The sequence below is a fragment of the Pleurodeles waltl genome, chromosome 5 (assembly GCF_031143425.1).
Source record: "Pleurodeles waltl isolate 20211129_DDA chromosome 5, aPleWal1.hap1.20221129, whole genome shotgun sequence".
NCBI classification, from domain to species: domain Eukaryota; kingdom Metazoa; phylum Chordata; class Amphibia; order Caudata; family Salamandridae; genus Pleurodeles; species Pleurodeles waltl.
This window is the reverse complement of record NC_090444.1, coordinates 1,188,619,194-1,188,631,516: the sequence shown is the minus strand read 5'-3', so window position 1 is coordinate 1,188,631,516 and position 12,323 is coordinate 1,188,619,194. Positions and strand designations below refer to the sequence as shown.

General features: G+C 46.9%; 1 protein-coding gene across 2 annotated transcripts in view; it reads right to left on the bottom strand.

Moving 5' to 3' along the window:
- The window catches only part of QRSL1 (glutaminyl-tRNA amidotransferase subunit QRSL1), a 166,720-nt gene that overhangs the window by 22,284 nt on the left and 132,113 nt on the right, over positions 1-12,323 (bottom strand). For both annotated transcript variants that reach the window (XM_069235435.1, XM_069235434.1), the window contains exon 9: positions 1,371-1,488. In XM_069235435.1, the coding sequence (XP_069091536.1) occupies positions 1,371-1,488 (118 nt within the window). The remainder of the gene's footprint in view (positions 1-1,370; positions 1,489-12,323) is intronic.

The window sequence follows — 12,323 nt, the reverse complement described above, 5'->3', positions numbered from 1 at the left end:
ATTAGGTAAAAGTAACATTTTATTTGCAGTGTTTTCAAATGGTAGAAGTGCCGAAAGAAGAGCTATATAAAACAAGTTATTATTCTAGAACTTCCTCATGTAGTCCATTTATTTACGTTTTTTCTAAATAGCAGGATTTTGGTACCGAGTCGTCCTTATATTTTTTTAACACAAGTAATTGCAGACTATTTTGAACAGAGCCCAATGCCTTCCTTTAGCAGTACCTTCCTAAAACCTGGGGAAAAGGGCGAGCATTAGGGGCTGCAGGGGTATAGGGTAATGCAGGCGAGTGACAAGGCAGCAAACAATGGCTGCCAGTAGTAGCCTGTCTGGCTTTTCTGTGGGCATAATTTCAGTTCAGAGGTCATAATCCACCCCAATAATTGGTTGCATTATTGGGATGACCCTTCATGCGTGCCTATTACAGTTCCCCCTGGCCTCCAACCCACTATATGGCTATTGGAGCAAAACGACTCCCAACCACTCGAGTGTGCAGGTCCATTCTATTCCATGGGAAACTGCCCAGGGGCTCATCATGGACACAGTGTTAACCAATCCACTCTGTGAGCTGTTTCATGGCTCCTATCGAGTTCTATGGGCGACCCTTCATTCTAAGGCTCTGTGCCCCAGTGAAAATATCCTGGGTGTGCCGAGGCCTCACTGCTCTATGGGTGCTCTTAAAGTGCAGAATTCTGGCACGTCCAACTGTCCGTCTGGTCAGTCGGGTTCTTGCTTTGTTCAATCTGGCTGCAGACCATGCCACCTTTCTATCGGTATAGGAAAGTTATCCTGTCCTGCTAGGTCCTGTGTTGTACTGCCACCTAAGGGAGACAGTGGGGCACACAGGCACTTCATCCTCCTTATGTTACTTACCCATGCCTGTGACACAGTAGGGTGCATATTACATGTGACAACCTCCTCATCATTTGACATTTTAGCATGCCAGCTACATTTTCTGTTGGAGGAGACCGATGTTGTTACAAGACTCCTGCCAGGCAACTCCAGAAGACAGACAAAAGAAAAATAACAATTCACCAGTTTAAAAGGAAACAGAAAAAGGCACTTCATTGAGTTTATAGCGCGACCATGGAAGTCACTCGTGCAGTGGTACGATCATATACCTCTAAAGAAACACGATCATTTTCACTCGGCCCTGATCTGCAGAACCCAGAATTGCCTCCTCCTCGTCAAAACTGTTTTGCTCTTGAAGTTTTCGGAGTAATGAGACGGCAAGTTACATAAACAGGATTAAGTCACCCACTGTATCGAGCAGAAGACAAGGCTCACGTCTTATCCTGATGGCTTGAGAAGATGCATCCATTTCTAACATGCTCATTAAAAGTGCAGTGTGCTGAAAAATAATCTCTTACTCTTTTAACAAGAAATAATTTCCGGACAGAATCCTTCCTCTGACAACATCGTTAAATCCTTCTCGCCTGGATGCTGCATAGAGAGCTTCCGTGGAATAATCTATCTCACATCGATGTCCTAAAACACAAGAAAGATAAATGAGGGGCCTTGAATTTAGTGCTCGGGAAGAAGGAAAAAAAATAATCTAACACAAGTGTTTGCAAAGTCCTTACGATACATACATGTGTTCTATACGTCGGGCACTCAGTCCTGGTGAGCCGGGACACTGCACCTGATTACAGTAAAACATGTGTTGTCCTCAGTGGATGTTCGAACTCTTATTGACCCCTTGTAATGACGACAGAGCATCAGTGAAGGACGGAGCCACGATTTGAAACCACTTTTGCCACGGGCAGGGGTCCTCTCGCGGGTAGGCGCACTGTGTGACTGTCCCTGTCTGTGGGGCAATGCCGGGGCGTCCCTGGAACCCCGCGCCCCCTGCAGAACACCACGTCATACGTGATGCGGAGTCAGCGTGCCTGCGGGTGGCTCCCTGCTCTCGCGCTGGTTTCCGTAAAGCGCAGCGGGTGCTACGGCAAGAGGTGTAATCGGCATGATCTATGTTACAGAACTGCCCTGGCAAACGTCTGTGGGTCTCTTCTCTAATAACAAAATGTCCTGTGGCACAAAAAGCACACACAAACACCTGTTGTGCCTCGAGGGCAACAGGCCACTCTGCTGAACATGATAACATGAAATTGTCTGGGTCACTTCAGAGTTGCATGTTCATCAAATATGTATTTTCTTCCTGAACAGCCAAAGAGTAGACCATTTAAAAGTTTAATTCAAGTCACCAGTCCAAATATTTTCCAGAGAGTAATGATAAAGAATGGGTGCTAGAAAAAGTCTCTAGCAACAACGTGATATATTCTGCTTTTAGGCTGCGCCAATATTTTAAATATCTTCATAACCAATTAATGCCTTTTTGTGCTTACAAGTAAAATAAATGGTATTCCTGTAGACACAGTATATGTTCTTAGGGAAGAGACAACTATAACAAGTAATCGTACGAGGATGTGTTGCAAGTTTGATTAATTGGGCTGATGGAGACTATTGAATTAGATGCAGCCAATTATTTAATTGTACTTTGTAATGCTAATGAGGTTTGCGACTTTCTTTTTTTTGTTCTGGTCTTTGCACACATAGAGATAAAAAACATAACATGCAATGTAATTCCACATTCAGCCAAATTAAGTGAGAATGAAATAAAACACTGCTGATGACACTATTTTATAATATGTCACTTGCAGAATAAAGTATCTCTCTCATTTTAAATTACAGAGCCAATGTCGATAATTTTTGTAACTCGGTGGCCCCATGTCATGAATTAAACTTATCTTAAATGGCAAAAATTCCACTAACACAATTTATATACAGTAAAATAGCAGATGTCCACCTGAAGAACTTTAAACTGTTATTTTTTCTAATCGCCGCTTAAGAAATAACACGAATCTGATTTGCAAAACAAATTCTGCGGCTTCCTTTGAGACTGGGCGGTTTCTCTCTTCCTAACATTCATTTCTATTGGCAAATAAAAAGGCGTGGGCATTTCACAGTGCCTCACAGCTCTGTCTTAGATCCCTCCTTGTCAAAGAGGACTCCATGTATAGTGTGGTTGCTCTCAGACCCATGGCTGCGACAGCAGATCATGGATGAGAGAGCTTTGTTGACAGCTGCAACAGAACATGACCAAACAAAAGAGGCAGACCAATGGAGCCAAGGCCAGCCATGACAAGTTTGCATTTGTGTGTCGTTAGTAATGGCACAATGGAAAGTCTAACCTCTGTAATACAGCCTTAAGGGCCCAGCCGGCCAACTTTGCTCAATATGAAGTCCCACTGAGACAAATCTTTCCAGATATAAGAACAAACCACTATGCCACCTTAAGGAAAATATATGCTTTGTGTGAGAACTTAGGTTATGGTTGAGGCGGGATGAAAATCTACTCAAGCAACAACCACAATCCTCGTCACTTTGGACCCCAAAAAGTAACTGAATTAGCCTGTGCTTAACCCTGTGGTAGCTTGGCACAAAAACAGTCACGCTTAAATTAAAGGCAATGTATAAAGTATTTATGCTGTTTTTAAACAGTAATAAAGTACAACACACAGCACAAGAAAAATCCCACAGCAATTTAGAAAAATAAGGTAAAATATAATAATTTATTTGACAAATAAATGACAAAAATCCAATCAGTATAACCATAGGTATACAATTTCCAAGATTAAAGTTAACTGGAGCGCCTAAAACAGAAAATGTCATATGGAGTTATGAAAGGCCAGGTGAAAGTCACAAGTTGAGGATGACAGCAATGGAGGGGGGCCCGGATACAGGGGCCAGGTTAGTCCAACCTGAAAATTTTTACAGATCAAAGTCTCATGCAAAGGGTCTAGATCGCGGTGGGGGAGGCTGCGACGAGCAGAGAGAGCGTTGCAGATGGTCATCACTGTTGCTTGAACAGCAGACCAGGCGTCAAGGATGACCATCGCTGTGGTGCGAAGATCCTGTCGGCATCTTGCACAGTTGTTGCTTGAGTTTCGTGCTGGGGGTCACCATGGGCTGCCAATGCTATAGCATGAAGTGCAGAGCTCGCATTGCTGGTCATCACTGGCATTTGCTGTGGCTCAACACACTGGAGCTTTGTGTTGGGGGTCATCGCAGGTGTCAGGATCTCGGCATGAACAGACCGGCTCGCAGTTGCAAAGAGCCCAAAACTTCATGATTTCTCCTCCTTTTTAAGGGGAGTGTACTCTGATGCCAACCAAAGGCCCAGGATCTGGGGAGGTGGCTCTTAGGGGTCAGGGACTCACTCTTGCACAAGGTTCAGACAGGATACAGCTGCAGGTCCAGGTAGGTCCAATTGTAGCAGGTCAGCTGGGCAGTTGCAGAGAGGCCTCTGAAGCTTGTTATATCCCCATAGCTCTGAGCAGGAGGTCGAAGTCAGCTGACCCTCGGAGTTACTTCAGGCAGCCTGGGATGAAAGGAGCAGGTCTAGTATTCCTTCTCAGACAGCAAGGCCAACCTTAGGCAGCAGGGCAGTCATCTAGCAGCTGGGCAGTCCTTTTTCTGTAGTATCTACAGGTCCAGGTGTGTACTATAGAGTTGGCTTGAAGGGTCCAATATTTATACCTGATGCCAGCTTTGAAGTGGGAGAAACATCCACACTTCCGTGACTTAGGGTTTCAGAATTTCCTTCCTCCCTGCCTGGTCCCAGGATGTCTGGAGTCACAAAAGGCTAGTGTGAAGTTCTTTGTGTGCATGCTGAGGCAGCTCCTTTGAAGAATGAGTGTGATAGTTGACAGCTCCACCCTCCCATCAGGTCAGGATAGTTCATCCTGCCAACACCCAGTCCCCCCTTGTGTGGTACTGTCTTGGAGAAACACACAAAGGCCAACTGTCAACTACACCTGGTCGTGACCCAGGATACAGGCCGTAGGCACCAAAGAAGTCAAGACAATGGCAAGTTTCTAAAAGGGGCATTTTCAGAATAGTGACGTAACATCTGACTTTACAATTAAGGAGGGGTTTACACTACAACTCCTTATACACCAAACATGACATTTCTAGTTGTTCCCAAACAAATGTTATAATTTATTACATGTAATAAGGTAACCCAATATCATCCTATGGGAGAGGTAGGCATTGCAGTAGTGAAGAACAAGTTACTTACCTTCCTTAATGCCTGATATGTTAGTGACTCTATATGGCCACAGATTTCTTACCTGAGAATATTCTCCAGGCTTTAGCTTGGATCTGGAAATTTTCAAACAGTACCCCTGTGCGGTGGCAGGAGTCTTTGTTTGGCTTTGCTTTGCCAGCATCGTCCACGGTGGATGTCCCATGTGAGGTGCTTTTATAGGCACCACCCCAGCATTCTGTTGTCAAGTTTTTGTTGTTGTGATTTTTCATCCCAGAAGCATGGAGGCACGAAGAATGTTGATATCCTACTGTGCATTACTAGGGCCCTCAGACGGTAGACCTTACTGAATCAGTTTGCAGAATGGTAAGGATAGAAGGGTCGGTATGAAATCTGTGTCTAGACAGAGTCTCTATCAGATAAGGCATTACTGAAGGTAAGCCACTTGTTCATGTTATAGAGATTTATCTTTACAGATTTCTTATCTTAGAATAGATTCTCTAGCAATACCTCCCATAGGTGGGTCGGTGAACAGATTAGACCAAAATGTTCTGCAGGGCGGAACGGGCAAAGTGCTTGCCACAATGGACCTGACCATACAGGTAGTAGTGCTTGGTGAATGTGTGCAAGGATGTCCACATTGCTGCCTGGCAGATATCTAGGACAGGAACTCCGCAGGTTAAAAACAGTGGTCGCAGCTTTGGCTCTGGTAGAATGGGCATGGAAGCCTGCAGAGAGCTGCTTTTTGGCCTATGCCTAGCAGATCTAGATGCAGATTACTATCCATCATGAGATGGTCAGTTTCTGCACAGCCTTTAGTTTCTTAGCCCCAACATATCCTACAAAGAGTCTATGGTCTACACAGAACTCCCTTGTTGATGTAGATTAACAACACCCTTTTTGGGTCCAGACGGTGGAGTCTCTCCTCTTTTTTGGAAGGGTGAGGCAGAGCATAGAAGGTAGGCAAGGTGATGTTTTGGCCTACATGAAAGGGTGTGACAAGGCTTCAGGAGAAATGAGGCACGTGTCCTAAGAACCAGCTTGTCTGTGTAAAAGGTGACATAAGAAAGTGTACAGAGAGGGCCTGCAGTTTGCTGACCCTCCTGGCTGCTGTTATATCCACTAGAAATGCTGTTGTTATTGTCAACAAAGTGGGCAGTTGTGTAACAGCTCAAGGGGAGAGCACATGAGAAAGGTAAAAACCAGGTTAGGAACACACTGGGGCATAATGAATGGCCTGAGGGAAATATGTGCTGTTGTCCTTTGAGATACATAGTCATAACCGATGACTTGAACAAAAAAAAACTGGTCCAGCAACTGCAAGAATGCCGAAATGGCAGATAGAGAGACTTTAACAGAGCCCTGCTGGGCCAAACAAAGAACAATTACAGAACCTGGGTTAAGGGTGCAGAAAGGGTGTCAATGTTTCTGGATGAACACCAATGCACAAATCTGACCCAATGGCAGTCATATACCTGCTTGGTCAAGGGATGCATGGTTGGCAGAATAACATCACAGACTGCGGGAGGAAGGTTGAAAGCTGTCAACTGTTGCTTCTCAATATCCATGTATGAAGGCGTAGGGTGCACAGGTTTGGGTGCAGAATCCTTTCTTGAGACAGACAACCCTCCCGACGGGGCAGTCTGATCGGAGGACCGTTGCTCATGCTCAGAAGCTCAGTATACCAAACTCTCCGTGCACAATCCTGAGCCACAATAATGACTTGGGCCCGGTCATTCCTGATCTTCTTGAGAACTCTGGGTGGCAGTGGTATCAGCAGAAAGGCTTACAGGAGGCCAGAGTTCCACTTGAGATAGAATCATAGTCTGAATATCCTGGAAACATCAGAGTCATAGACCGAATGTCCTGAACTCGCTGTTTGGGAGGATAGCTCAGAAACTGCAAAGTATCCAGAACATCCTCGAGAAGGAGACAGGTGTGACTTCGGCACATTGATAGTCTACCCCAGTGAATACAGGAGATCAGTCATAGCCTGGAGGTGGGAGATGACTGCTTCAGGTGAGACGCCTTCAACAACCAATCGTGGAGGTTGGTAAAGACTGGGAGCCCTGAACTCTGCAGATGTGCTGCAAACACAGCCATCACTTTTGTGAACACTCGAGGGGTGCTGGTGATGCCCAAAGGGAGAACGGCAAACTGAAAGTGATCTAAGCCCACCATGAACCGCAGGTAGCACCTCTGGGATGGCAGGATGAGCATGTGAAAATATGCATTCTGCAAGTTCAATGCCACCATCCAGTCTCCAGGGACCAGGGCCGACAGGAATTGAGTTAAGGTGAGCCTTTTGGACTATTCCTTTTTCAGGAAGAAGTTGAGAAAGTGTAAGTCTAGGATAGGAGATGGCCTCTGTTCTTTTTGGGCACCAGAAAAGAGCGGGAATAGCAGCCATGACCTACTTCTGATGCCGGTGCCCCCTCAATGGCTCCTTCGGTCAAAAGTGCCAACACTGACTGGTGGAGCAAGAAGAAAAGCCCCGCTGTCAGCGGTCGTAAATGAGTAGCACAGGTGGAGGCATTTCCAAAAAACAAATGGAGTAGCCCTTCTGGACGATTTGCAAAACCCACTTATCAGATGTTATAGACTTCCAGTGGGGCAGCTGATGGTGGACCCTGCCACCCACTGGGGGCCTATGTTGGTAGGAGGACAAATAAAAGAGGTTTTGAGGCGGCTGGGGGAATGGTGGACTGACCCAACCTCTGGCAGGTGGTCAGACGTGACCTGTGGGAACTGTGTACATGGCCACAACAAGGCTAAGAACCCCGTTGACCTTTGTGGCTGGGCAGAAAGGGATGCAGTTCGTAGCCTCTACTGAGGACACAGAAGGGGCAAAAGTTAGACGGGGGTTGGAGAGGGGCCATGGACAGGCCCAAGGACATGTCCATAGCTCCTCTATCTTTGAAGCACTCTAGCGCTGAGTCTACCTTTTTATCAAAAAGACACTTGTGATCAAGGGCATGAACATGAGCAAGGTTTGGACATCCCTGTGCCACTGACGATGGAATGTCTGCTCAATAAGCCATTCTGTAAAATCAACATCTAATGGTGAGCTTGCTGCATCTTGTCCATCAGCAGTAGCTTGAGAGAGTTTGGCTTCGGCCTCCTTTGAGACTATGGGCAGCACTTGCACAACCGAATCCCACAGTGTGCTGGTATCGGCCCAAAAGGTATGTGGTGTTCGACGACCGCAATGCTAGGCTGGGGGAAGAGAAAATCCTCTTACTGAAGCAATCCAGCCTTTTGGATTCCCTATTTGGTGGAATGGTAGGGAATGCACCGAGATTGATCCTGGAAGGGGAGGCTCGGACCACCAAGCTCTCCACGGGCTGGAAGCTGTGTGAGGAAACTGGGGTAAGTAGGAGCGGGCAATTGTCCTGTCCACCGGAGCACCTGTGCAGGTCTTAGACCAGGCCCCAAGGAGGGCATCAGAAAGGGCTTTGTTGAATGGGAGTACAGGTTCAGAAGCTGAAACTCCCCGCTAAAGCACCTCTGTCAAGACATTCGTCTTGACTGCCACTGTGGGCAACTAAAGGTTCAAGACCTCAGCTGACCTCTGCGCCACCACTGCGAATGAGGCACCCTCCTCTGTAGCTACAGTAGGGGGAAGAGACCAGGCCAGTGTTTGGTCAGGTGTCCAAACCATTGGTGTCTGCCAGTTCCTCATACCAGTTGTCCTCTGTATCATCCAGTGGGTGATGGTAACCATAAAGGTCCTCTAATCCCTCTCAATCGCCACCCTCTCCAATCCTGTAAAAAAAAAAAAAGGTACTGGCTCTGACTCGGAGGGCGAAGCTGATCCGGCTCTGTGTCAGAGTCAGGTATATATCGATGGGGGCTGCGCCAAATCCAAGGGACCCAACTAGCACCAAGTGCGAGCCTGCCAGAGGAGAATCAGTAGGGCCCCTCCAGTATCCGTGCTGCCCAAAGGCGCTGCAGGGGGGTCAGGCCTCATAAAAATCCTCGAGTTGGGCTGGGATGCTCCAGGTAACTCTGGGGGCGCAGAGAATACCCTGGCACAGGCTTCACCTCAGAACGAGGCCTAGAGTGCTGATGCTCTGGTGCCAGGTATGAAGACTTGGACCGGCATGGAGAAGCCAAAGAGTGCTTCAGCTTTCTTTTTTTGTGTGAAATACCCTACGACGGGGATCAAGACGAAGACCATCAGGAGCAGCTCTGCAATTGGTCCCAGGACTTTTTTTGCAACCAGGATATAGAGCGTCACAAGGTAGTCTGACGTTAGGTGGCAAGGAGGTAGAGGGACTATTCCCTCAGCAATTTGGGGTTTATGGTGTGGCAATCCTCACAGGTCTTGGAGTCGTGGTCCCGCTCCAAACACCAGAGGCAAACCAAATGTGGGTCTGTCACAGACATCTGCCTGTGACAGGCACCACATGGTTTGAAGCCTGTGGGCTTCTTGGGAGACATCCCCATCACACCAGGAGATGAAATCTTGAAAAAGGCCTCAACAAAAGTCTAGAAAAAAGTCAGGCAAAAAAGAATAGTTGTAGCTCTCTCCAGATCTGTGCTGACTAACTCGGAAAGAGAAGAAATAACGTCAGCGAGTTGGGGAGGCATCTATACAGGCAATGTGCACCTCATTTCCGGTGCGGATGACGCCAACACCAAGCGGAAAGACACAACCTACTGGCACGCAGGGGTGTGCTGATTGAAAATTTCCAGATCCATTCTGACGCTTGTGGAATATTCTAAGGTAACACATCTGTGGCTAGAATTCTCTGTCACATAAACCAACAGCAGTATTTCAATACCAGGACATGTGAAATGTAAAAGTACATGTCTAACTTTGTAAATACAATGCACCCTGCCATATGGGCTGGTTAAGGCCTAACATAGGGGTGACATATGTATTAAAAAGAGAGTTTTCGGATACGGTAAAAGGTTTATTTTGCCAAAGCAAATTGGCAATTAAACTTGCCAACGGGCTGCAATGGCAGGCCTGAAATATGTTTTAAGAGGCTACCTAAATGGGTGGCATAGTAAGTGCTGCAGGCTCACCAGTAGCTTTGAATTTACCGGCCTGGGTATCCGGTATACCACTTTACTAGGGAGTTGTAAGTAAATTAAATATGACAATTGGGAGTACGCCAAATGTAACACGTTTAAAGGAGAGAGCAAAAGCATTTTAGCACTGGTTAGCAGTGGTAAAGTGCACAGGGTCCTAAAAGAGAACAAAACAGGTTCAGAAAACAGGAGGGGAGAAAGTAAAAAGTTTGAGTCAGACCCTGCAGAGAGGGCAAAGTCCAACACTGTCCCAAAAAATGGGTAGATAAACAGGCAGGAGAAAATCAATAATTGGAAGAAAATGCACCAATTCGGATGATACATGAGCTTTGGAACCTCCAGGCCCTACTGTGGAGCAGTACTTACTGTGATCTGTAAGACTATTATAGTAGATGAAAAGGAATGTTATATCCTAACTGGATATTCGGAGGCTGGACACAGACTGTTACTGGTTAAGACGTGTGGTAATATTTTGAGGAGTTTTATAGAAAGTTCCAGGAATCTTTAGCTGTTGCAATTATTTGTGCTGGTGACATTTGTCTTATCCGGGACATAGCTGGCTGTCGGAGCTAGAAGTTCGAGTTCTGCACCTTATGCAATTATTTTTCCAATAGAACGGAAAATGTCATGCAAAGCATGGAGATCAATGAGAATACTGCTTTTATTCTTCTACCTCAAACTGAGATTGTCGGTCAGATTAAATTAGGATATGGAAAGCAGCTGGGAAATGGGTTAAGATCTACATCAGGCTTCCTTTCAAGGATAGTCAGATCATTCACCACTGAACAGCACACTGAAGATTTTGAGTAGTTACTCTATTTGGGGCAGCAGCACTTTAAATCAGAAGTATTGACCAATGTTGTGCCTGATTTACAAACGCCTCATCTGCAAAAATGAAAATGTACATTTGTCAGCTTATATCTGCAACTTGCAATAAACATCAGTGTCCTGGAATTCCAAAGAACACTTGGATCACTCCTGGGAAGCTGTGAATGTTGTAAATGTCCTAGAACACGATCACATTTATTAACTGTGGGTAATGCAGGAAGTCCACATTTCTAGTTATGCCCAAGTGCATTTGCACATTTTTCTTTTCTATTAGGAAAATTGTTCAGAAAATCACTTCGGTGGTGTCACTCTAAATGATGAATTGTGATTTCTCCCAAACGAGGTGAGTTTGAAAATTCTGAATAAAAATTCACTCCAGGGGGATAGAGGTGTGTGTGGGGGAGTTGGGAGGGTGTCACCATGCAAGAGGTGGGCTAGACGCAGCGTCTTCTACCTCCGCCTGCAGGGAATTTGATCCAACACTAATCTTGCCGCTAGCGGTGCCCATCCAACACCAGGGACTACCCCTAAAGGAGAGCGGCATTGTGAAACTTCGTTTGATGACCCAATTCGCTCCTGAGGCTGCAATCTGTGCAGCAAGGGTGCCATGTTGCTGGGGCCTGTGGCACCAAGATGGCTGGCGTGTGAGGTGAGCCCTGGAGGTGTCGGCACTGCTACTCGGGCAGAGAGTGGAGTCCATTAAAGGTTGGAGTCCCTGGGGATTCTCCATCGGGTGGACCGGTGGGTGTAGGTTGATCTCGTGGGCATCTCTGTCCTCCCCTTGACCCCCACACCACAAGGCCGGACATTTAATGACAGTGGCCTGCCAAGGATTCTGGGGGCAGCCGCAGTCGCAAAGACCCACTGGAGATGAGTGGGATGCCCTGCGACAACAAGGTGACCAGAGCGGGGAAAACTGCCCAGAATACAGAGGATCAGGAGGCCTGCCGAGTGACTGGGAACCCGCCTGGGTGTTTATGCAACTTCTGGCATGGGCGCGGAGCATGGAGGTGGCCTGCGGGCTAGACTTTTGGATCTGCTGTTAGGGGATGCCATCTCTCACATGACTCAGACTGCTGACATCTTTGTCTGGGAGTGATACCCAAGGAAGGGGGTGGTGGTGCAGTGGGCCGGTCTGTGCTGGATGTCAGAAGGTGAGCTCTGGTTCGGCCTGTCAGATTGCCTGCCTGAGTGTGAAGCGCACCAGAGGGGCTATCAGCAGTGAGCAGTGGGTGATCCTGAACTGTTGTGTCGTTCTCGAGGTCCTGGACTCTGAGCGACTTGCTGTGCATGGATGAGTGAGGAGCCCTATGATGGTTGGTGTGCTGAAAGGCTGTAGGATCCCCACCTCTCCTCACATTTTTTCTGCAGTACCCACGTTGGGCGAACTCTGTACGGACCCAGGGGC